Below are 26,735 nucleotides of genomic sequence, written 5' to 3'. Positions count from 1 at the left end.
ATCATGCTCCATGTAGGCACAGTACGATTTAAATGGAAGGAAAATACATGTTCTGCCATCTTCAGTGTTTAACATGAGTCTGTGATTGTGTTCTATTGGGGTGAAGGATAAATATAACCTGAACAACTTCCTGTTTGCTAACCACTGATGATGATGCTTTACATTTTATTGTAAACCATATAATCTTTGGTAATAATAAAAATTAAATTTAAAAAAGGAAGAAAGAAAAGCGGTGTCAAAGCTGCTCTCATCGGGTTTCCATGTCAAATATTATCTGAGTTTGGTTTGCTTATATTCCGCAGACATCACTGTATTTCAGCATTTCACACAGATGTGGAGTAAGAAAGAAAAAAAACTGTAAATTTCCATTTTCCTCACAAAATAAGGCTCGGCAGTTTAAACTGACAGAACTCTATTGCAGAAGAATGGGATTGATTTGGAAATGAAAAGTTTACCATGAAACCACTGAGAGCATGGAATTATAGTAATTTGGCAAAATATAGTGTAAAATGTACATGGGCGCCTGTAGGATTTATTCTTAGGGTACGCACAGAAATCTGCCTAAGTGAACTTTATATGTAGGGGAGAACAGGGTAAGTTGTCACACTCTTCATTCCTCCACCACAAGAGCTGCTATCTCAAAAATCAAATAGCTACTTAGTGTGACAACATGTTCTATGGTTAACTTCCTGTTCACATGTGGTCAAAGTCACTATTCTGTGGCGAACACAATTTTCTTGTTTTTCACCTGCAAAAGTAAAAAAAATGACATTACATTTTATGTAATAAAACTTTGTTAGGTATGAATGTTCAAAATTATATTTTTGTACTGAATAGAGGAAATATTTAAGAGTCTACTTTAGCTGCAGTCCTATGTTGAGCTAACTTTGAGATTTAGCTAACATTAGCACATGTCAATTTCGTGTAAGTTGTCTCAATGACTTTGGGGCATGTTGTCACAGGTGAAGAAAGAAAGATGGTTAGAAATTATAAAAGAAAGACGGAGAATGGCAGCACACCACCTGATAATATGTTAAAGGCAGTGAGGCAGGTGAAGTTGCAAAGTAAATCAATCAGGAGTACAGCGGGGGATTTTGGCATAAATTACCGCACTCTTATTCGGTATTGTCAAAAGGTTCCCACAGAAGTAGAAAGTCAGGCAGCTGTGCCAACAACAGTTTGCACCATCTTATGTTACGGATCGCCCAATTCAGAATCCAGCCATACCAGGCCCCAGCACCAACACAGCCATACCAGGCCCCAGCACCAACACAGCCATACCAGGCCCCAGCACCAACCCAGCCATGCCAGGCTCCAGCACCAACCCATCCATGCCAGGCCCCAGCACCAACCCATCCATGCCAGGCCCCAGCACCAACCCAGCCATGCCAGGCCCCAGCACCAACCCATCCATGCCAGGCCCCAGCACCAATCCAGCCATGCCAGGCCCCAGCACAAATCCAGCCATGCCAGGCCCCAGCACCAATCCAGCCATGCCAGGTACCAGCCCAGCCTCTCCTGCAATGAGCTCAGACCCAGACCTGCCCAATTCCTATGCTAACATCAGCTCACCGTTTTTAAGCAGTGTCAGTGCTGACACAAGTCTACCAACTCCAGAGGACATCTGGCCCTATCCAAAAGCTGGTCCCTGAAAAAAAACTTGCAAAGGAAGAAAACGGTGCAAAATAGCAATTCTAACTGACACACCAGTGAAGCAGGCTCTAGAAATGGAAAAGAATAAGGCACAATTTAGCAAATGTCTGTTTCAGAAGAAAGGGAAGCAAAGGGGGGAGTCAAAATCTGGATCTGTAAAGAACAAGAAGGCAGTTCAAAACAGAAAAATCCAAGACGAGTCATCATCAGATGAAGAGGAGTGCCTCTGCCTCATCTGTGTGGAGTCATTCTCAAACAGCCACCCAAAGGAGACTTGGGTGCAGTGTGTGAGGTGCAACAAATGGGCCCATGATGACTGCACCTCAGGCTAGGCAATCTGTTTGTGCCAGAACTGTAACTCAGAAGATGAGTATGATTAGTCAGATAAGTAAGTGTTGTTTTTTTTGTTGTTGTTGTTGTTGTTGTTATTTACAGATGATTGATTGTTGTTTTGAGTTCTTTAATGATGCTGAATTTGGTTTTGAATTTGAAATAAAAAAAAAATCTATATACACAATTAAGTAGTTGTGTTTTTATTTGTTGATAATCCAATGTGACAATTTACCCAACTTAGTGTGACAATTTACCCGCTGATGAGCCAAGTTGTCACAAGTGCGCACACTGTATTTAACTGTCTCCAACTCTGTACTGAAATAAGATAATATGTAATGAATACAAAATATGTACCCAAGACCTCTTTCTTTCATTTGGTATGACATTTATACCATTGTATTGTATTGTGCCCAGTCAATGTAAGAAAGAGTGAAAAGTGTGACAACATACTCTCCCCTACATGCTCCCCTAGAATTTTTTTTTTGTTTTTTTTTTTGTTTTTTTTTTCAAAAACAACACCAAGGCGTTCAGTTCTGGTGACTTTGAGATAAGCATTTATTTTCTCAAGTATGAGTAGCATTCCTGTAACTATTGGCTAAAACATTTCTTCCAGTAACTGTTCAGACAGACGCGTTCTCGCGCTATAAAAAGCAAAACGCACCACAACGAATAGAGCAGAACACAGGGGTCTCAGACGCGTTTTTATCAGTTGAAGAAATTATTTTTAACTTGACAGCGTCTAAAAATGCAGCGCTCCTGTGAGAGATGCTAAAAACACAGTGAAACGTGACACAGTTGTCAAAAGACATCCATCTAGCGAATGTTTATATAGAAAACAATTGAAACAGCACTAGCAAAAACACATTCAGTTTGAACAGCTTAAGTTTCTCAAAGTTACCTCTCAAAAAGACAGACTTTTGTTTCAGTTGACTGTTGGTACATTTCCACTGTATTCAGCGCTGTATTCGTAAATATACTGTTACTGTATATTGTTTTACTGTGTGGTAATCCGTTCCCAGTGATTCAGTGAGAGAGCTCATAATTGTACTGAATCACGAATCGATTCAGACAGTTTTCTTAGCCCGTTTGGCCAATTCACCGAAAAGAACAGACTCAAAAGAATTATTCATTCATAAATTGGGCATTGTTCGTTCTTTTAAACAGCCAACAGAAATACGGGACACATTTCATGATTGGTGAAATATTCTGAGAGTAAATGTTTCTCAGGTGAGTAGTAGCGGTACACACAGTGTGTACAGCTGCAGGCGCCACTGATAATGTAAGTACTTGGTGAGTATAAAACGTGTGGAGAGTGAACCAATACACTACAATAATCCATATAGCTAACACAATTCCTTTCGTAATGTAGTCTACATTATGTTAAAGTCACAGAATGAGAGCTGCAGTTAGTACTCGATACTCACCACTCGCTTGATGAAACTCAAGATGACGTCTCTTCTCTTAGGACCAACGTCATTCGTGTCTTACGACTTCGGCTCTGCGCGACGCGACGCAACGCGACGCGTTCCCAGCTCTGGTCCAACATGTACGTACATTCACCTTTCGAACGTACTGTACTGTCAGGCTGCGCATGCGTAGACGGTTTTTCGTTTACTATGATTTGTTCAATTATTTGCATGTCTTTAATTGAGCCGACATTTAATTCTCAATTCTCTAAATTTTTCAAAATCGAAATGTTTTACATTGCGAGTAACTTCAACTTCACTTCAACGTATAATAAATTGCCTTTCAAGGATGTATACGTTGTCGTCATGATTAACACATGCTAACGATTATGGTGAATTCTGTCATGTGACATTACATTTTTTAGAACATGCCAATTTTCTCGACAAAAAGTGTTTCCAAACCAGTTTTTCGCAACATCTGAAGTATCGACATAGAGTTTATGCACTAGAGTTAAACGGAAAAATATGATGTCAACACTTGTGAAATGTTAGCGATAATTTGCGTTTCCATCAGCTATATCGGTAAACTTTTTGATACGCTACACTTTTTGTCGCAAAAAAACTCTTGGATGACACATTGACATTCGCAAGTTCTTGTTAGCTCTACTGTGTGTATTTTTATCTCTGTGGGACATTTAGATACATTAATGGTGTAACTAGCCAGCAAACAAACATAATAATGACTTAAAATGCTACACAGTACAGTGAGTGCTTCATGTGATAACATCTAAATTAATATGTTTTATTCAATTCCAAAAAGTTTTAAATCAGAATAAATTTACCTGTCAATTTAGGTTACACCAATGAAAGTAAGTTTATGGGTTTCATCAAGTAGGAATAGATCCTAAACATAACAATTGCAGGTTATCACTTTTCAGTGTACAAGATGCCCAATCATGACACTTTAATATGATGTGCCCTGCTCTGAGCGAAGTAACCAGATCTGACACCGGGTTCACACATCCTCCGTGAGCGGCACATTTTCGTTTCGGCACCCATATTAACAGATGACACCGTTTACAATAAAAGCGTGAGGTGACGCATCCCTGATGCGGCAGTGAGCGGATAGTTTCGGCATTGAGCCTATTTTTGCATCGTGGCTCACGCTGAGCTCAGCGGTACTGGATGCAGTACAACACTAAAATAATCAGGAGATTATTGAAAAGACACAAAAGCAAATCAAAATTATTCAAACCGAACCTATAGTACACTACAATTTATATGTCCGCATGCAAGTAAACTGAATAAAACAACTGAATAAAGGAAAGAATTAATAAACTGCCGGACCTTTTGACATTCTGTGTATATACGTAGGTGTACAGTATAGACACAACATTACCCAATCACAACCAAGTGTGCTGATAAAAATGAAGTGCACATGACTGCCCGCTGTTGTCCTTGAAGCAGCAATAACCTCAGCTTATGATGACCTTAAAAGGAAAAATGTGGCGTAGGACCCCATAGGTAACTTTATTTTCTCGGGGAAGAGACACGGCCAATGTGAACGTCCAATGTGACTGCACCGCTCACGGAGGATGTGTGAACCCGCCATGAATCTGATGAGCCTTGCCTCGTCTAGTTCATTCATGTTTATGTAAATGATGTAATAATGATTATAATCATCATCATGTCTTCTACCATTGTTATGGTACTTATACATCCCTCTAATATGATGCAATGTCAAATGTAACAACATGTAATCTTACCATAAAATAAGGGACACAGGCATAAGCTCAGTGACACATTATCAGTCACAAATTAACAGACTTTGCATATCAATATCACAGAACTCAGCACAGTTTTTCAACATTCTATTAAAGTTATAAAATTTAGTTTGGCAACAAATTGTGCATGTAATTGAATGAAAGCATAGCCTAAGTATAACAACAGTAGACACTGAAAAACTTCCCAGTCTCAAGTGTTTAAATTGGCTTCTGTAATGTATTTACTGAGCTTAACAGCTCAATGTTCCATAGGGATTCAGCTGTAAAGCAGAGAGTGGGAGGCTGACTCTGCAGCTGTAGCACTACAGGACCATATTACACTGAACATTTCTGTAGGAAACATCCCCTGCAACCTCCCTGCGTCAGAGGTTTCCTGTCGAGCTGCCCATGGTAGTAGGAGGCACAAAAACCAAAGCACAAGGCAGACAGTCAGAGATGCTGTGCAAACACAGGAGCTAGAGGAGAAAGAATATGTGCTAGATGCTGCCCGTCCACCTCTGACTCTTGGTAGGCTGTGGTCATTGTGCTTTATCGTGGTGTTTATTTGTTAATAATGGTGAGAATAATGATGGTGGTGGTTGTTATTAAGCTCAGAGGATGGGCCTGGTGACTGCTCCCTCAAGGAGACTAACAGCAGAAGAGTGGACAGAGGTTAAAGCCAGGTCCATCCAGGAAGGAGACTCGGCCCTGACTTGTGAAATATGCAGGGAGGAGTTTCATCTGCAACCTCAGGTAATTGCACTTAAAAACTGATGCTTGATATACTATTTAGATATTGATGTACAATGTATGTTGATCCATTTCGCAACTAAGAAACTTTGCAATTTCATATTAGATTGATGTTAATTAAGAAACACTGAAGTGTGAAGACAATTATGGAAATGTTTTAATAGACCCCAATGAACAATGACTTTTAAACAAATAAAAATGTCTTTAAATGACTTAAAAATAACCAGCCATGATTGCTCTTGGGAGGACTCAACCTTCCCTGTGTTCCTCATTTAAGTCCACTTCTTCCTTTTTTACCTTCACATGTCAACTATCTAGCTGTAATTGTTCAGGTATGCTGTTTTCACAAAGTTCCTGCAATACATTTCCCATGTTCAGTCAGTCAACAGACGCCCTTACTTTTTCCTTCACATGCGAACACTCACTTTTTAGGGCCCTGTGTTCTATAAACTATGCAAACACCTCTACAAATTTACCCATAATGTCTTGGAACTCAACTGTATCATGAATGATGTAGCAATCAGTTAGGTCAGTGCGAAAGGCCAAACAGCCATTTACAACTTCCCGATCCCCTTTTAAGATGCCAGTCTCTTCAAGAATGCTGGTCAAAAATGACCAGCAACAGAGAAAACAGTTGCCTTAGTCACATATAAATATTAGTTTGAGTGTGTCTGTACTGTATGTGGGCAGGTTTAAGTGGTTTACAAGGACTTTTTTTTAGGTTACAAACTGGTAGTTACAAGGGTATTATGGTATAAATGTGGTTTATGAGGATATTTCTAGTGTCCCCATAATTTAAATCGCTTAAAAAAAAAACAAACATACTAAACGATGTTCCATTGAAAATGTAAAAATGCAGAAAGTTTTTTTGTGAGGGTTAGGTTTAGGGGTAGGGTTAAGGTTAGAGGATAGAATCTATAGTTTGTACAGTATAAAAATCATTATGTCTATGGAGAGTCCTCATAAGGATAGCTGCACCAACGTGTGTGTGTGTGTGTGTGTGTGTGTGTGTGTGTGTGTGTGTTTATAAGATCACAATGTAAAAAAGGTAGGGAGGTTACAAAAACATAAAATATTACTAAAATGTAAATTCCAAAGCAAACATATTTTGATTAATAATAATTTATCATTAACACAAAATTAGCACATATTTTATCAGGATAAAGACAAAATATGCAGAATAAAAATATAATAAGAGTGCAGTACCTCTAATTGCCAGCTAGTTGCAGCAAATAAGAAGTGTTTTTCATGATCTTTGTGTGATTATTAATATTATGTATGCCCTGTTTTGGACAGGTCTTACTTTCCTGTTCCCATGTATTTCACAAAGTAAGTCACCACAGATTCTTCCAGCATAATCAATTGGTATGAAGGCCTTAATTCCACATAATAAAAAATGATTCTTAGTGATTTAGTCCCTTTTATTCTCTAATTTTAGCTGTGTCTGGGGTCCTTTGAAAACTGCTCAGGCAGGAAGAGTTGCCCTATGTGCAGGAAGGAACAGTATGAGACGAGAGTGATATATGATGGTGCTCGGCTCTATAGGAAAAAATGTGCTATCAGGTAAAGACATAGACGTCTATGAGGATCAAGACTGGGTCTAAGGGGGGGCTGGGGACCTCATAGATTTTCATCTTTTTATGCACGTTACTAGGCACGATCATATTTTTTTATCATGAAAATTCATGTTGAATCATAATTTCTTTTTTTCTAGTAAGACCTTTGATATTAGGTCAAAAATCATATTCTTGATAATAAGTTTTGAATTGTTTTCCTGTATAAACATCTAAAAATCCTTAAAACAAGATCAATTAGATTTATCTTGTTTTAGAAACAACACTGAATAACTGATTGGTTTTTCAGAGAATGTATTTTTAACATGTGTATTTTGTCTTACTGTACTGGCAGAATCTTTATAGTCAAAACAAGTGAAAAATATCTACCAGTGCTGAAGAAGAAATCCAAAGTATTTAGAATATGTTACTGACCTTGAGTAATCTAATGGAATACATTACAGATTACATTTTACAGCATGTATTCTGTAATCTGTAGTGGAATACATTTCAGAAGTAACCCCCCCAACCCTGGAAATATATTGGGAACAGGCAGGGGCTGGATTAGACACTTTAGTGCCCCTTGGCATGAACACATATTGTGTGTCCTATGACTGTGTCCTATGAGACCAAAGTTTTCTTCCTGCAGGGGGCGCTTGATGGCTCAGAATACCGAATCCTCCTTTCATCCACATTCAAATCCCATAACTTCTCTGTCTCATTGGAAACATTTTTTAAACTGGATAGACAGTTTAAATAAAAACTGATAATTGCAACGATTCATAATTGTGAATGGAAATCCGCCTCAGCAGTATCTATAAAAGCATTTTTAAAATCATAATCAAGTAAAAGAGGAGTAAAAACAGACCTTAGACAATTCAAATATTTTTGTTGCATGTAGGCATGTGACGGTATCAGATTTTCACATAATTGCTGAAGCTTTTATTATGGTATATGGTATTATCATGGTATTGAATTACATTACAAAAATGGGATGAACAATGAACAAACTTAATTGTTGTTCTCTTAATAAATAGTTTACTATTTATAGCTACAAATTTAATAACTGCAAGTTCACTCACACTGTATGGCAATGTACGATTGCGTGGTGTTCCAACTTGAAATTAATACTGAATTCATCATTGTGCCACATTACCATTATTAATTTCAGGACCTAGTATTATCTGATTCCAACTGTATTTTATTTGTTACTACAAGATGCAAACATTACTGTGTAGCTAGCGGAGTTTTAGCAAACTAATCTTCGGGCACATTATCTGCAAATGGCAACAACATTTCACTTTCTTTGTCATCTTAGTTGTCACTTAGTTAGTTGTCTCTCAGTTTTCAAAAACAGTTTGGAAAAACTAGCAGAACTGTCACAACTTACCTTTATCTTGCTGAATTAAATGGAATGATTGTCCTGCAGATGAGCGAACATGTTGGAGGTGTTCCCATGTTTCCCTGCCACTTTTCTGCCACGTGTTTTACATAAAGGGAAACCATCTTCAACCAACAATCCCTTTGCATTTTTATGGAACCCTAAATACTTCCATTTACGACTTAACCCTATTAGTAGGAGGATAAAGTGTCAGCCGCGTTCCTCCTTCAGCCATGCTTCTAGTCCATGTTGGTTTGTTTAAATCAGAGTGCGCATGTGTCATTTGTGCCACGTACACGAAGTGTTGTGAATCTTGATACATTGATGGAATAAAAAAATACTGTGCGATCAGACAAATCTAAACAATTTGCCTAAAAGGTTATCTAGAATTGTCTACAGTATATTGAAGTGCCAACGATAACGTTGGCTGTGTCTTGTTTGGAAGGCTGCGTCCTCCGGAGGTTGCATCTGTTGGCCGCATACATCATCGAGGCCGTCTCGTTTCAGAAAAGCGAGTAGAACACTTCGAATGCAGCCTTCGAATGCGACCTTCTTTCACAGGAATTCGGAGGATGCATGAGTTGTATCCTTCATGGGCACTCACAACCCACAATCCTTTGCTTCAGTAGAAATGTCTAAAAAAATGACGCCAGTTTGCCCGTAAATATGATGTTCAAATGCAAGGAATGTTAATTCCCAAGTTGAAGTACCTCAGTAGATGGGTGCAGAGTATATATTAATTGTATATTTTAATTATATATTAATATAATTAAAATATTAGACTAAAAGTACACTTGCAAAATCTATTTTCTTTTCTCTTTACATCATTATAACTCACCTAAAATGTACCTCATACATTCCCTTCCAGAGGGGTTTTGTTCCCTTCTTACTCAAAGCGCTCACACTTGTTAAAGAGTGGCATGCTGTCATAACAACCATGTTACGTTCCGTTTCCGTTTGTCCTACAAAGGTCGGTATACTGCAGCCTTCAAAGGACGTGTCCTACCTAGCATGCAGCCTTCCAAACGAGACACAGCCAATATCGTGCATGTCAATTACCGTGATATACCATATAACCAAATACCATCACATGCCTAGTTGCATGTTGCCCCCTGCAGATGGTGCCCCTGCTCACATACCCAGTTGCCCATATGGTTAATCCGGCCCTGAGAACAGGGAACTTTTCTGCTGGAAATAATGTTCAAGTTTCAGCAAAATTAAAAGTCTGCCAAAGTTATGTCCCTGTTAAAAATTCTAAACCAAAAATATAGTTCAGGCTATTATTTAAATTTTAATTCAAATAATTCAATTTTCTACTAAATTAGAAAAAGATTAAAAATTAAGGCTAAAACAGCTATCTTAAAGCTTTGCTTTGTTTGTTTGATCAAAAATGGCTTTTAAACTGGAACTTATTTTCCTTTCTTGTTTTCATGCAGCCTTTGACCCTTCAGAGTGCAGGATACTGATAGCTGGTGAAAGTGGTTAAAAGCTGTTAGTCAGGGACCTTGCTGACACAGACGTCTGTCCCTGCAGCCCCCTCATTAGCCTATACAAAAGTCCCCATGCATTAGCCCAGGGAAAGCAAAGGTTACCGTCTAGTGAGGCAGCAACTGTCAGGTCTCGGTTAAGGTTCTTTATTGTGTAGATAATTTGGGATGTTTCTAGTCATTGGGTTGATAATGTTTTTCTAGTGTTTGTCCCAGATTTCTTTTGACCTTTGGAACAGCAGGAAGCTGTTAACCAGCCAAACAAAATTGGACAAAAGAAGAAAGGAGAGAGAATGTAGTTATCACTTTACTTTTAGATAGGTTTTCAATCAGCCAGTCCCCATTTTACTTTTTTCTTCAGGTAAATAACAAAAGTAAACATATTAAAAAGGTAAATTGGTAACATTAAGATTGATTGCACCTACCCAGTCTTTTCTCAGAATGCAAGGAGGCAGAGTTCAAACTGCCACGTGTTGTTTGTCCTTTAAGATGGTCTACGTTTGAAATCCTCGGAATGCTTAATGACTGCTTAATTACTGATCAAATAAAGCTACAAAGAAACCACTGATGTCATACAGTGCTACAGTGTGTGTGTGTGTGTACCTGTGCATGAGTAAAGCAATATTCTGGGTTCAAGTTAAGCTCAATCGACAGCATTTGTGGCATAGTGTTGATGATTAGGACAAAAATTTCTTTTGACTTGTCCCTCCTTTTCTTTAAAAAATAGCATAAATCTGGGTTAAGGCACATATAATGGAAGTGAATGGGGGCCAATCCGTAAATGTTAAAACGCTCACTGTTTTAAAAGTATTGCCACAAGTCGTAAACAATATGCGTTAACATGATTTTAGTGTGATAAAATTGCTTATTAACCTTTTCTGTGTAAAGTTATATCCAATTTTACAACGTCGTTACCATGATGTTGTAACGCCTAAACTCTAAAACCTTAAAACGACTGTAAAAACGATTTAAACAACTTTACAGCTCATATAATACACAAGTTTTAACAGAAGAATTAATGTAAGCACTTTTATAAAATGACAAGCTTCACATTTCTGCCTTTAAACCCTCCAAAAATAGGCCCTCTAATTACTTTCATTATTAGTGCCTCACTGTAGCCTAAATTGTTGTCTTTTTTTTTTTTCTTTTTTTTAAAGAAAAGGAGGGATTGATTCTTGTGGTAATCAATATTATGCTACAAAGGCTGTCAATTGAGCTTTACTTGTATTGTACCTGGAATATTCTTTTAAAAGAAATAGTTCACATAAATAATACAATTCTATCATAATATGCTTACCCTCATGTCGTTCCAAACACATATGACTACACTAATGGAAAAGAAATTTATAAATATCCCAGTCTGTCTTCTCAGTACAATGACAGTTAACACATATCTTTAAAGCTTTACAAGTATTGGCATATAATAGGTTTTGGTGAGAAACAACCCAAAATTGAAGTCATTTTTCAGTAAAAATCTTGATGTCTGGTGCACGTTCATGAGCGTTATGAAAGAGGTTTGTTCACAATGCCATACATGTTTATGCAAAACATGCATTGTTTTTAGCACTAACAAAAATGCAGCTTCTTGTATAAGAAAGTCATAGGGGTTTGGAATTGTCATTATTGGGTGAACTATTCTTTTTCATTTTTAGGCCCATTTCTGGAAAATGTTTTTCGTGTACACCCATTTATATTGCTATTGATCCATCTGCCTGTTAACAGATTTTCATTGTGAGTTTAAGATTCAGAATTGATTTTTGTTATGATGGAACATTTGTTTGCATCTTTATGTCTAAATGGAACCCATTTTCATGTCATTTATTTCCTTAATCAGTTTTAGGAGATTAACGACAACTTGGTGTAGTCATGCAGCACAGACGTGGAAGCATTCCTGAATGATATTGATCGTTCAGTGGCCATGAGCCACAATATCCTGTGCCGTTTTGACAATAAGTACACGAGTGTTTCTGAAATGGAGGATAAGAACTGGCTGGAAGCTCAAGAGAAGGTTTGTTCTGATAATGGCACTGCTCCTTCACCTACACACACAGACGTAGACTGAAATACCAATGTGCCTTTATCAAAGAGCAGCTCATCAATGCCTCTAATCCCTCTCTGCAGTCGTTCTCAGTCCTGCCCTTTGCCCAACGTGCCACCACCTGTCTCAGAACACTCATGCCGTGTTGGCGGCACAGATGTTCCAATTCAACAGTATCAAACCCTCCATGAGATTATTGTTTACCTTGCTAATGAATGAGTGGAAATAATCCACTGTGTTTACTAAAAAACACAAGCTGTTCTGATAATGCATGCCTAGCCTTTCATTACATGCACGTCGAAAACAGGTTTGTCATTTCAATGGCCTCATTGTTATTGGGTTGAGGCAGCCAATGATCAGCGATCCTCTGAAAAGGAAATGCTCCTTTCTAAATGAGAGGTCGGGCATATATCTTGAGAGTCCCAAAGCTAAGAGTTAAAGTCAGAACCTACCCTTTCCCACCCAGGCAAACAGAATGAACACTGAAATGAAATTTTCCAGTGCAAAGCAATTGGCCTGTTTAACTGAATAACGGAAGCTGACAGTCAGTTAATGATTATGGCTGCACAGCTATTTTCTGTTACACTCAACTGGACTTAAACTGTGATATAAGCTGCACTCAGCCATCAAAAATCTGCTAATCATTTCCCCCTGATAATGTAACAGGAAAACACTCTAACATAAGAGGGAGTGTTAATGTGCATATGTTTGTTAATTTCACAGAGCATGGAATTGAAGGTCAGCATTTCAGTGGACTATAGAAAGCAAGAGGTTCATTAATAAAATAGCCCATTAACAAAATTACACACATAATGATCCTCATGTACTGTAAATACAGTCAGATTACACGGACTAAACAGACGAATGTTGTTTGATGATTAAGAACAAAGTAACAGAAAATTGTTCAGGGGACCCCTAACAATGCGACTCTGACTCATTGTATCATTCAAGCTTTCTCCAGAGCACCAGCAATAGCATTTATAATTAAAAGCATCAGCATTAATATAAGTGGAATTTATTTGGAATTTTCAAACAGTATTAATGAAATGTAATAAAGTCAAAGATGATGGCAACATCTGTCCAATCATAAGCAATGATCATTTGTCTATTTGTAATACAATACAGCAACTGATTCAGTAGCAGGCATCTTAATTACCAGTATCAGACTAGCATAAATCATTATGTATTTTGAATGGTTATAGTCTCTTAAATGTCATGAATTCTCCATGACAACACATTTTTATGGTGGTTGTGCACACCCCCGTTAACAGCTAATTGGACATCATGCAGAAATGTTTGATCCTAAAAGGCCATGGGTAAAATAAGTAAATGGATACTTGTATGGAATACAGTATATTATGTGGTTAACATCTTTATATCTCATTGAAAGCAAGGGCATCTATGTATTTTTTTAGCATTTTCAGTATCATTCTCCCAAAAGAGTTTAAAATGCAAAATTTTTGGAGTACAAAATCCAAGTAATTGTTTTACTTGTTTCACTATACATGACTGATTACTCCACCAATATGTTTTCTAATAGGAGGCTATTCCTTGGTGCTGCAATTACTTATTTTTTTTTATCACAGTCTCCTAGAAACTGTTACTACTATTTGTTAAGGAGTAACAAATTATATTCTTTTCCAGGCTGTCCAACGAGGCATTCAGGACTACCCCATTTGCCTGAACTCCTTGAACACACACAATAGCATGTTGAAGGAAGGCAGAAATGTCCTATTATTGTCTTGTTCCCATCTCTTCCATGAACCCTGTCTGCGGGCCTTTGAGCATTTGTTCCAAGAGGTGAAACCCACGTTTTCTCTGCAGGTCACGCTACACCAAAATGCTTGTTTACAATTCATGCTCAGTATATTTATGATAGACCACATATTTTGGTGTGCATTTATAAGATTAAATTTCTCCCAGGGAAAGTATGAATTTGTGTCATGTGGATCATGATACAGAAAATATAAATCTTTTTTACATCTTAAAAGCTAAATCAGTAGTCAAAGTTTTCCCGTAAAGCAGATCACATATAGGACTGAAAGTTTTACTCCATAAATCACAGTGTTAGTACAAAGTAAATAATACTGACAAGCAGGTAGAAAAAGAATAAGAACCACAGGATCACAAACTTTACTGTAAACTGCAGAGGAATACAAAGTAAACAAACGAGAATTTGAACATTTTGCTTTGCAAACACCATAAACAATGCAATTTCTTAAACACACCAAATGGGTAAGATGAACATTCTGAAAATACATTCAAACATGTAATAGAAGAAACAGGCAAGAACAGAATTAAGAAAAAGTAGCTTTTCCCTGTAGCTGAAGTTCCTTCTACAGAGTGATAACTCAAATGAGACTGGTCGCTGCACAGTATGGACATTTAGCTTATGATGAACGAACAAGAACAAGCTGTTTTGGTGTGTAGGTACTGTAGGCCACATTCTATCTGCCAGAGTTAAAGAATAAGACAGATATATCAAAATATAACACAGCTTCACTCTGTTGTTTATTCATTTGTTGCTCTTGTAAGGAGAATGTGTCCTAAAGAAGATGAGTTTAAGAGAGGATTCAAGACACTTGAACAGAAAAACAGAATATGGAATGAACAGGATTCTTTTTTTTTTTTCACTGTTAATTCTAATACATCACTGCAAATGCCTTTGTTTTGCAAAACCTAAAACAGTAATTGACACACCAGCCCTTGCGCAATGTAAAAGGTAAGACCAGTTGTGAAGCCTTGCACAGCAACATCCCCCAATAAATAAATTTATTTAAAGGAGTAGAATTTTAATTATGTCCACAGACAGTATTAATGACACAGGATGTTCTGGCATAACAAAGACTGTGCATACAGAAGTGACATTAAAATTTGATTACGCACTGTAAAAAACAACAAATATGGGCTCATTTCAATGGCACAATTATTAACATGATACACTTTTCCCCCTTTAAACATTTGATTGTGCAAATCAACAGGAAGAAAATACATATTTTACATGTAACTTCTTTAATTTATTATTTTAAAAACACCCCAAAATGCATCATATTGAACCATAGAACCCACTGAAGTGTCATTTTTTAATGACCTTTCCATAGGCTTGTGCCTCGTGTGAATCCTTTAACTTTACAAAGTTGCAGAAATCTATTTCTTAAAATTATTTTTCAATATCAATATTCCAGATCAGTGCCCTGATATTTTATTTACCTTTGGCCAGTTCGAGTTAAAAATATTTCCTATCATTTTGGTATGCCATGTTATTGACAATCACATGAGGGATTCACAGCGAATCGGTCAATAAAAAGGTACACACACAATCTCTCACTCTTTCACTCATTTGCACCTCTCACACATGCACAGTTTGCCTCCTCAATACTGGACAAAAGGAGATGAAAACTGAAAAAGCCTAAAAAGCCCATTTAAGGCACCAGAGGTGATTTTTTTTTTCTTCTCCCAATAAACAAATGCTGAGTAACACATTTTCTGGCCTTTTCCACAAATAGCATAGTATGAATGAGAATAAGAGCCTGTTTCATATCTACATTCTATAGTACATTCTTAGTCGCAGAGTAACAGAAATGTCAGGAATGGCCAAAACAGTTTTCCTGTTGGTTTTTGTCAGAATGGGAATGTCTGGACACTGAGCATAAAATCAACTCTATGCTCAGTAACTTTCAGACAAAATTAAAATAAAAGTTAAAAAAAAGGAGAAAAAGGGGGAGACGAATTTACATGTTTCTATGACTTCTTTGTATTTCAAAGCTACTAAGGAGACCCTTCACTGTTGCTTTTTACATGCCGACTCAGCTCTGACTTCACATTCATTTTGCATCATCACACAATAAACTTTAATATGCGTGTAATAGCTTGATCTGGCTCTGCAGTCCTGTGTCCCCAGCCATTCTACATATGAATCTACATAATGTAAGTATTTAGCTTCTGATCTACGTACACCAGTAATCCACTAGGCTGAACAGGCTAAACTGGCCTTAAAAAAAAAAAAAAAAAGAAAAAGAGCATGAGAGTGAACAAAAAACATTGTACAATTTGAATTGTACAAATTTAAAGGAATAGTTCACCCAACAATGAAAATTCTCAATTTGAGTGAACTATTCCTTTAAATTCAATATTCATGGATATAATAATCTGGCATTTGCAAAAAGCAAAGCAGCTTCAGAGGGACACACTAGATGTTTAAAGGCTGTTTTCTTGTCCGCTAGTAATGCTCCATTGAAATAAGGCAAATATATAGATCTTTAAAAAGCACTGCAGCAATTACCAAGTTCAAAGGAAGTACGTTATATGCTCTCCCACTAAGGGAAAAACCTGTATCAATTTACATAGAATGTGTAGCATAGTTGTATAGTATCAGAGGCTGTCGAGGAAGTAGCAGCAGATTTAAGAACAGAAAGCTTATTCTAACATTGTGTCCCATCAACTGAAAACAATTATTTGGTGCATTTTACCACTGTGACAACAGAGAACTGAGTTCTAGACTATAGTACACAACAATCCATGATTCCTAATTTCTAAACACGATCTGCTGTAACCAATCCTTGAAAACACACAATAATTAGAATACTAATAATATTAAGCAGTATCGTTGGTTGTTGCTAGTGACTCGAACCCATAATGTGCTGAACTCTGCCTACTGATAGGAATAAGATTAAAACAGTAGCAGTGCAAGAAGACATTTTGGCAGGTAGACTCCTCAGCTGTGTTTAACATTTCAATACTCCCCAGAATATGCCAATATTTTGAATAAGGCACGTGTTTTGAGAGTTTCCTTGTCAATTCCCAATACTTAATTCTGTCACATCCAACAAACCCTAATAGTCACAGTAAAATAATGCTTCTTTCCTCTTTTATGCCTAACATATAGCTGATCATATTTACAAGTGTATGTAAACATATTCAATAGCAGAGACACAATAACAAGGTTTCAGATGACAAAACTTAACATTTTGGAATTAAAGCAAGAAATTTGACAGCTATATAGGAATAGCTATCCTGTTGTAAAAAAATCACACTTTGTTAGTAGATGTGATTTTTATGAACTGATCTTGTAAATTGCATCATTTGCATTTGAATCAGTAAATTCTGAAATGAATATGTATATAAATTAACTTAAGTTAGGTTTTCACAAAACTGTAACTTTTAGGTCATGAACCTTTAAATGATAATACCTCATTAATAGGGTGCAGTTAAGGGGTCTTTTAGATGTGCAAGTCAGTAAAAAAATAACATTCTGAATTGAAATGTACATGCAAAACATCAAAATCAAACCAAAATTTGATAACCAAAATAAATCAGTTCCATTAATCTTTGTGAAAACAGACTGCATGGTTCATCAGTATCATCACTGTAGAAATATAAGCATTCTGTATTGAGTTTCAGTGGTATCTACAACTTTGTGTGTTATGGACATTGAATATTCTACACTTTAGAAGGCTAAATCTAAATCCTTCATTTCAGACTAACAAAAGGTTTTCAGCTCAGACTTGAACACAAATGAGTTTCATCTGACTCACATTTACACCTTTTTCTAATTATTTTCCCTTTTGCATTTTTTTTTTTTTATGCACTGACTGAATATTACTCTACTCTTAAAATTAAAAAGCATACACATACAGGTGTTTGAGTGTATGCACTACTGATTCTCACAGAGTTTTCTGATGTCCATTGGCAGCATGTTTCCCCGATTCTGCATCTGTTGTGCAATTTGACAGATTCAATTTATCCAGACCTGAAACCAAGAAGATAAGGGAAAAAATGGCACACACATTGGTCAAAGTTACATATTTTTCCATTTTCTTAAATAACACTGATTTTAAAAATGCATAGGGCAATAAATAAACATCTACAATTCAAATGCCTCAAACAGATTAAAGATAAATTAGGAAGAGTTATGATTGTTTTAGCAGAAATTCAAGGGCAAAGGTTGATTTTGGCTAATATTTACACACCTAACGTTGATGATCAGGGCTTTTTTATAGATCTTGAAGGGATGTTGCAAGCCGCTGGCACCCCTCATGATATAATATTGGGAGGAGACTTTAATCTTTTGATGGACTCAGTCCTTGATCATAGTGAAGCAAAAGTGTGTAAGCCCCCGAGAGCAACACTGACACTTCACAGGATGTGTAAAAATCTTGGTCTTGCAGATGTTTGGCGACTTTTGAACCCATCTGGTAGAGACTATACATTTTTTTCATCAGTCCATAAGAAATCTATCAATATATTTATTTGTTTTATATCTGAGTCCCTCATTTCATCTATTGTTGATTGCTCAATTGGAAACATCTTAGTCTCAGATCACGTCCTGTTGTGTTTAGAGGTGTTGCCACATATGGAGAAAAAGAAATCATACAGCTGCCGCTTTAATGTATCCCTTTTGCAAAATCCTGATTTCCAACAAATGTTAAAGACTGAAATCAATCCTCAGTATCCTCTGTGGGTGTGGCTTGGGAGGCACTTAAGGCAGTTCTTTGGGGTCGGATCATACAGTATGCCTCATTCACCAAAAAATCCAATGCACGAGAACTAGTGGAGTTGGAAGGGAATATTAAAAGTGTCGAAGCAGAGCTGAAGCGCCGAATGTCATCTAATGGCCTCAGAGAATTGACCCATTTGAAATATAGATATAATACTATTTTGTTGCAGAAAGTGGAGTTTTGGTTATTCAGGGCTAGACACTCATATTTTGAGTCAGGGGACAAAGCAGGGAAGCTTTTGGCTAGATATATAAAGCAGAGAGAGTCTTTTTCTACCATTCCTTCGGTGAAATCTGCTGGTGGTGAAATTTTTACCTCGGCCATTGATATTAATAATGCCTTTAAAGAATTCTATCTTGATCTTTATAGTTCCATGTCTTCGTCTACTGATGAAGATATTAGAAATTTTGTGGAACCATTAGAACTCCCTAAACTGAAGACTGAGCAAAAAAACTCTCTTGATTCTGAGATAACCTTGGAGGAATTTGATGAGGTAATTAAGGCTCCGGGGCCAGACGGCTTTGCCGCTGAATTTTTTAGATCTTATGCTACAGAATTGGCTCCACTTTTGTTAGAAGTTTATTCGGAATCATTAAAGAATGGAAAGCTTCTGCCAACCATGACGCAAGCCCGGATCAATCTGATTCTTCAAAAAGACAAAGATCCATGCGAGTGTAAGAGTTAACTTCCAATTTCCCTGATCCAGCTAGATGTAAAAAGTTTGGCTAAAATTTTGGCTAACCGATTATGTAAAGTTATGACATCTCTTATACATATAGATCAGGTGGGGTATATTCAGGGTCGTAGCTCTTCTGATAACATCAGGCGTCTCATCAATATCATGTGGTCAGTGGCGAATGATCAGACTCCGGACACTGCCATCTCACTTGACGCCGAAAAGGCGTTTGATATGGTAGAATGGGATTATCTTTTTAAGATTTTGGAAATGTATATGTTCGGGAGTACGTTTATTGGTTGGATCAAGTTACTTTATAGACCCAGTAGCGGCGGTACAAACAAATGGATTTCAGATTCTTTTACTCTGAATAGGGGCACCCGGCAAGGCTGCCCTCTTTCCCCATTATTGTTCCGTCTTGCCCTGGAACCATTAGCAGCCGCGATGAGAAAGGAGGATCATTTTCCAGGGGTGATGGCGGGAGGTGTGGCGCATAAGCTTCTGCTTTATGTAGATGATATTTTGTTTTTTGTCTCTGACCCACTAGATCTATGCCTTGCCTCCACAGAATTATTAATTCCTTTTCCAAATTCTCAGGATACAGTGTCAACTGGTCTAAATCCGAAGCTTTGGCTCTGACAGCGTACTGTCCAGTAATGGCCTTCCAGCCAGGCGCCTTCCAATGGCCCAAACAGGGCATTAAGTATTTGGGTAATTTATTCCCAACAAATTTGTCTGATTTAGTTAAAGAATTAATTTTGACCATTTAATAAAAAGGATTTCGAGCGATGTAGACAGGTGCGCTTCATTACATTTATCGATGATTGGGAAGGTTAATGTTATTAAAATGAACTGTATTCCAAAATTTAAGTACCTGCTACAGTCTCTCCCGATAGATGCCCCCCTCTCTTATTTCAAGCAATTTGAGAGCATAGCGAAGTCTTTTATTTGGAGTGGCAAACACCCCAGATTACATTTTATTAAGCTACATAGGCCGATTGACAAAGGTGGGCTAGGCCTACCCATGATTTTGTTTTATTATTATGCGTTCGGTCTCAGACATTTGGCTCATTGGTCGCTTCCACCTGAAAGAGCCCCTCCCTGGTTCTGCATTGAACAAGAATTTCTTGCTCCTATTTTGCCATTGCAAAGTCTTTCTGCCAATCTAACCAGAGAAGTTCAATCACACCCCGTTATTTCACATTTGCACTCAGTATGGACAAAAGTGTCCAGAGTGTTTAATTCAGATAATTATCTAAATGTTGCCTCGAGCCTATGGCTAAACCCCAAACTATGCATTAATAAGTCCCCTTTTTGTTGGTCGGAGTGGATTGCGAAGGGGGTTAATACACTCGGTGATCTTTATGAGAGTGGTGTGATGAGATCCTTTGAAAATTTGGTTCAATATTTTGGGATCCCCAGATCTCAGTTTTTTTAGGTATCTTCGGCTATGCGGAGATGGGAAGGGTGGCGGCCTTTGAGGAAGTAATATTCAGAGGAACAGGGAGGTATAAAGTGTTCGTGGAGAAATGGGGCGGATATGTGATTATTGTTGTTGTGTTTATCTGTTCAATTATTTTTTTTATTTTTTTTGTGCATATGTGTGTCTGTGTCATTTGAGACCACTGTTATGTTGTTGGGATTAGGGTGGGATTGGGAGGGGTAATAGTTGGGGTTAAGTTTGATTCTATGTATATATGTTTTGTCTTATGAGTTACATATATGTGAATCAATAAAAATTGTTAATTGAAAAAATGTATATGGCACAACTGGGCTAAAGGCTCCATTGATTTTATTTTCTCCCAAAACACTAAATAGCATCAAAAACTACCACAGGACTTTCCTAAACACCTGTTTGTCACTATACACTGGAAAACGTTCCTGTTCCATGAGATCTTTGCGTGTGGTGTCTAAAGGTTGATTGTGATCTGATTTGTATTATTTAAATGTTGCAAATTTTTGGAGCTAATGAAAATCCCTGAAATTATCACATTTCTTTGGAGACAAAACACTTATTTATCATTTTCAGTTTTGTTTAAGGTCATTAAATCAAACATTTTTCAATAACTGTCCAGTAAGTGAAAGGATAGAATTTGGGATAAAAGGCCCCCATGTTGCAGTGGCTATTAAACACATTGTTTTTTTAAAGTGGGGTGAATAGATTTGTTATGAAACATTTTCAAAGTGGGCTCACATTGACTGATCCAATCATAATAGAAATTAGTTTGTTTATAGAATACTTGAGATGTAATCAAATGCCAAATGTGTTTGAAATGAACAGGAAATGGTTGACTTTTTTCTGAAGTAGTTATTTTGAGTAAGCATCATCTTTTAATTTGTTACTCAAAAAAGCATATTGGTGTCTCAAAATTATTTGCATTAGTTGATAAATTTGGCACTATAATTATTGCCCCTTTATCTACACAATATCACTTTAAACCCCCTAGGGGCCTTTTACCCCATGTGTGGGAGCCTTTTACCCCAAAAGTGGGGTAAAAGGCTCCCTCACCACCATTTTTTAAAAACTGAAAAGACAACCTTCCGTTATTATTTCTTTTCATACAAATTATGTTGCTCTATCAACGTTCAATAAAAAAAAGAAATAAAAAAAAAATGGACCTTGATAGACTTTGTGACCATGAAAAAAGCTAAATTTCCTTAAGGGGTGCCTTTAGCCCCATTGTACCCTATTAATATACTCTCTTAAATTGCATTTAAGAAAATAGATGAACAAAAGAGAAGTAGTGAAAGAGAATGAGGTAAAAGGTAGAGTGGAGAGACATTCAACAGGGGAAAATTGAAGGCAAACTAAGTAGGTAGGAAGCCTTTTGGTGAGGGTTGTGATAGGATAAAGATAGGGAGAATACATTACCAAGGGCTTTGAGGAGTTCCTCTCGCACAGCAGATGTGAACTTTCGCACCAGACACAACGTGGTTACCACAGCAAATAGCAGGTTATACGAAAGTACAATGTAGAAATTTCCAAGCCAATTAAATCGCCCGAAATCTCCCAAGAGATCAAACCTTGTTATTCCTGTAGAGGGTAAAACACAGAGCATATATATACATTAAATATGACACATACCAAAATGACCAAAGTATTTTCATCCAGTAATGGCTTATTACAGTATAGATTATATGAACTGGCTTTCTAAACACAACAAAAGTACAAAGGGCTGCCTTACTACAAAAGAACAGACCGTTTATACATTCACTGTGATCTGATTTCCCAAACCAAATCATAAAACTTGACTGGTAAATTCTGTTTCTTTCTGGTAAAAAAATATTCGCATCTTACAAATGACACGTTTACACTTACGAAATACTATGTAATTGCAGAAAAATTGCAGGAATATCACACCATGCCTCAATTTAGATGGCCTACGAAAGGGTAAGTTTCATTTTACTTTTTAGGAATACTTTACAACTCTTGACAAATTTCAAATTAGACCTCCAAATTGATAAATTATCCCACAACTAACATAAACAAATTATTAATAGGCACAAGATTACCTCAGTGAAAATACAACATACTGAAATGTGTGTGTTTTGAACTGATGATGAGATGTATTTGCCACAATGCAGTTATTTATTTGGGTGGGAGCCTCTGAGAGGTCAAAGAATTTGGTATTTTAAAATCACCACTAGTGTGTTAATCATAAAGGTATATACATGGTAGGCAAGAGAGGTCTGACAAATGTAAGAGCAGTTGGGAGTTCATGAAAACATGATAAAAAGGAGATGCAATGGAACTCTGGATTCAAAAAGATTTTTTGAAAAGGGCTCCAAATCTTAATCTGATTACACAAATTGGTAAAAGTATCTTTTCCCCACATCTAAGATAAGTAGGTCTGCAATTTACCATCTGTCATATTTCAGTTCGATGCTGAAGTTTATTGTCAATCATGCAAAACTGACTTTTAAAACATTCTCTCTAAAACAAATTTGACATGTTGCACTCTGCAGTTTTATATAACTAAATGATCCATGTGCACATGCATTCATTTAGAATTTGTTTGTGTTGGGCAGATTTTGATTTCAAAGATACAACTAAAAAAAACAAGGTAACAGATTAACACAGGTCACCACTTCATTACAGACCTCTTAAATGCAAACATGACAAACCAATGCAAAAAACTTAGGTGCTTTCATCATAAAAATGACATTAGGTAATTTAGAGAAATGTAGTTTTATGCGTGATTTAACATCTTGAAAAATTTAAGGCTTTACGCCTTACCATTGTTTATGTGTATCCCATATTATTATTTATTAGAATAAGGGCAACTGGCAGGGCACTAAAGCACAGTAAACTGATTTTTTAAGAAAGTAATGTTCAACTTTGTCTCACTCTTTCCCCCAACTTGTCCCTGTTTTCCCCTCCTCTCTCTTCTGCTTTCGGGTGCTTCTCTAAATACCATTATAGCCTAACCTTTTTCTGGACTGCCACTAAATAAAACATTGCATCCAATAGAATGATTCCTGAGGATAACTTAAAGCAACTTCAATGTTTCCACATTCAAAATCTAAACCATCATCAAGACTGGCACAAAAAGCATGAGTTGAAAGTGGTAAAAAGGGTCAAGTTTTAATTCATGGACAAATCTATGGAACCTGAGATGGACATAAGTAAAGCTTACAGTCCTCAGATTGAACAACCAGCTTAAACATTTCTCAGATATCCACTATTTACTGCTAGTTTCTTATTGTTATTTTTTTTTTTTTAGATACGTTTTTCCCTCGAGCTCTACATAATTTTGCTTTAGGACTTTGATAAACCTGCAACCTGCCAACAAGCTATAAAAAAAAAATATTATAAACTATATGAACAAGATATATGCAGATTTTTGAAATGATGGTGTCTGTATGACTCAGAATGGTGCCAAAAACAAAAATCATCCAGTGAGCGGCAGTTCTGTGGACGGAAACGCCTTGTTGATGAGAGAGGTAAACGGAGAATGGCCAGACTGGTTAGAACTGACAAAGTCTACGGTAACTCAGATAACCACTCCGTACAATTGTGGTGAGAACAATATCATCTCAGAATGCTATTCCGAGATGTGGGTTGACACTGTTTTGGCGGTACGAGGGGGACCTACAGAATATTAGGCAGGTGGTTTTAATGTTTTGGCTGATGTGTGTGTGTGTGTGTGTGTGTGTGTGTGTGTGTGTGTGTGTGTGTGTGTGTGTGTGTGTGTGTGTGTGTGTGTGTGTGTGTGTGTGTGTGTGTGTGTGTATATATATATATATATATATATATATATATATATATATATATATATATATATATATATTTATTGAATGTATATATGTGTGTGTGTGTGTGTGTGTGTGTGTGTGTGTGTGTATATATATATATATATATATATATACACACACACACACACACACAGAGTACATTTACTGTATATAAGGTCTTTTCTAGAATTATTGACCAGTTATAAAGGGCAATGACCAGTTTCTGTATTGGAATGCATGTTTAAAGGGAATTGCATTTAAACTGTGTAAAAACAGATTCATAGTATGAATCTCATTATTTTAATAAACATTCAAATTTAGATGCAACATTATCAAAAACTCAAGTTGCTCTTTTGATAAAGATTTGTTTTGTCATGCCTGATTTTTTTTTATGGCAGCACTTATATCAATAGCATTGTTCTTAAGCCAATTATTTACATAGGATTCAATCATACCTGCAGTCCATAAGATGCAACAATAACCATGGGGTGGGTCCGTATCTGATCAAAATAAATTGAGGGGAATGATACAAATCTGATGGGGTTGGTTGGTGGGGTAGACACCTTGTAATGACTTGGTGAAATAAAGAAACCCAGCACACACAGTTAAGCCTATTTCCTTTGCATGCTTTGAAGATTAAGAGTTAGATATCAAATTTGAAAAAGCTAATTGAAATTATGGATAAACTGAGTGAAGACAGAGTGTTTGGGTGAGGGTTGTTAACTGTCTGTGTAAAAGTCATTCCTATTATACAGGTCAGTTTGCCTTTCCCACATTTTCCACAAGCTACTGTCATCTGCTTATGTAAACACCCACACACCACCTTAAGTATTTCTGTAGGACTTCCTTCTTTCCACATGGGGGGTGCTTGTGAAAGTATTTGACAGTAAGTGTCTTTTAATTTGTCTGATGAAATTCTCTGAAAAAGCAAAAACTACTTCATGAAATCACCTCTTTCATCTATTCAAAACAGTGCAGCAGAACTGTTGATACTTTTGTGAGGCTCCCAATGAGTCACTCTCTCTCTCTCTCTCTCTCTCTCTCTCTCTCTCTCACACACACACACACACACACGCACACGCACACGCACATGCACGCACATGCACACAGCTATTTAAACAGCTGTCTGTGGCTTGCCATGTTGTTTATTGCAGCTATTGTGACGACTGCTTGTCTGTCCCTTTCTCTCTCCATTGTTGTGTAAAATCACCATGGCAAATCCTACTGGAATTTAACTTGTTAAATCTTAACTGTTGTCAGCATGCGTGTATGTTAGTGCTAGTATAGGAATTTTTTTAAAATGTTAGTATATAAAAACAAGCAAACATTAATTGCAAGTTCTGTTTATGGCAACCCCAAGACACAGACACACAACTGCTTTTGAAGGAATTCTATTAGGGTTGTACACACACACAGGGGTCAAAATGACCTTACCAAGTGTTCGGGACATGACAGGCAAGGCCGAGCTCAGCACTAAAATGGATACACAGCAACCAATGATCTACAGGAAAGATAAAAAATGACAAATATTTCCAACATTCTAAATTACTATAGAATGACAACCGTAAAAAAAAAAAAAAAAAAAAAAAAAAAAAAGCCTATTTACACCATGTCCACATTCTCCAAGCCAAAAAAAAAAAAAAAAAAATTATTTAAGCAATGCATATTTAAAAACTACTTCACAGGATTCCAAATTATAATAATGCAATGATCCGTTGTTTTATTTTATTAGTTCGTTTTTCAGAGAATAACAGGAATTTGGCATTGGACACCATCGGCACAATACAGGAACATTTTTATACAACATTTTTTTCAAAACTTTTCAGGTTTCCCACTCTTTTTGACCAATGAATTGCCATGACTTTTCCAGCCATTTGTGATTACTAGATACAAATCTTTAAAAATAATTTTGAATCAGACCAATTTGCCAACTAATCATTTAGACTGATTTGTGAACCTTTTC

General features: G+C 36.8%; 1 protein-coding gene and 1 pseudogene across 1 annotated transcript in view; one reads left to right on the top strand and one right to left on the bottom strand.

Moving 5' to 3' along the window:
* The first annotated feature begins 976 nt into the window (after positions 1-976).
* On the top strand, positions 977-14,336 carry LOC127439941 (RING finger protein 32-like; annotated as a pseudogene).
* Positions 14,337-14,463: 127 nt separating this feature from the next.
* The window catches only part of LOC127444409 (limb region 1 protein homolog), a 52,381-nt gene continuing 40,109 nt past the window's right edge, over positions 14,464-26,735 (bottom strand). The window contains exons 15-17 of the mRNA XM_051703775.1: positions 26,207-26,273; positions 22,410-22,571; positions 14,464-18,113 (exon numbers count right to left, since the gene is read on the bottom strand). Coding sequence (XP_051559735.1) covers positions 18,028-18,113; positions 22,410-22,571; positions 26,207-26,273 — 315 coding nt within the window. The 3' untranslated portion in view covers positions 14,464-18,027. The remainder of the gene's footprint in view (positions 18,114-22,409; positions 22,572-26,206; positions 26,274-26,735) is intronic.

This window comes from Myxocyprinus asiaticus, chromosome 1 (assembly GCF_019703515.2).
Source record: "Myxocyprinus asiaticus isolate MX2 ecotype Aquarium Trade chromosome 1, UBuf_Myxa_2, whole genome shotgun sequence".
Classification (NCBI taxonomy): domain Eukaryota; kingdom Metazoa; phylum Chordata; class Actinopteri; order Cypriniformes; family Catostomidae; genus Myxocyprinus; species Myxocyprinus asiaticus.
The sequence above is the reverse complement of the archived record's forward strand: the minus strand, read 5'-3'. Positions and strand labels throughout refer to the sequence as shown.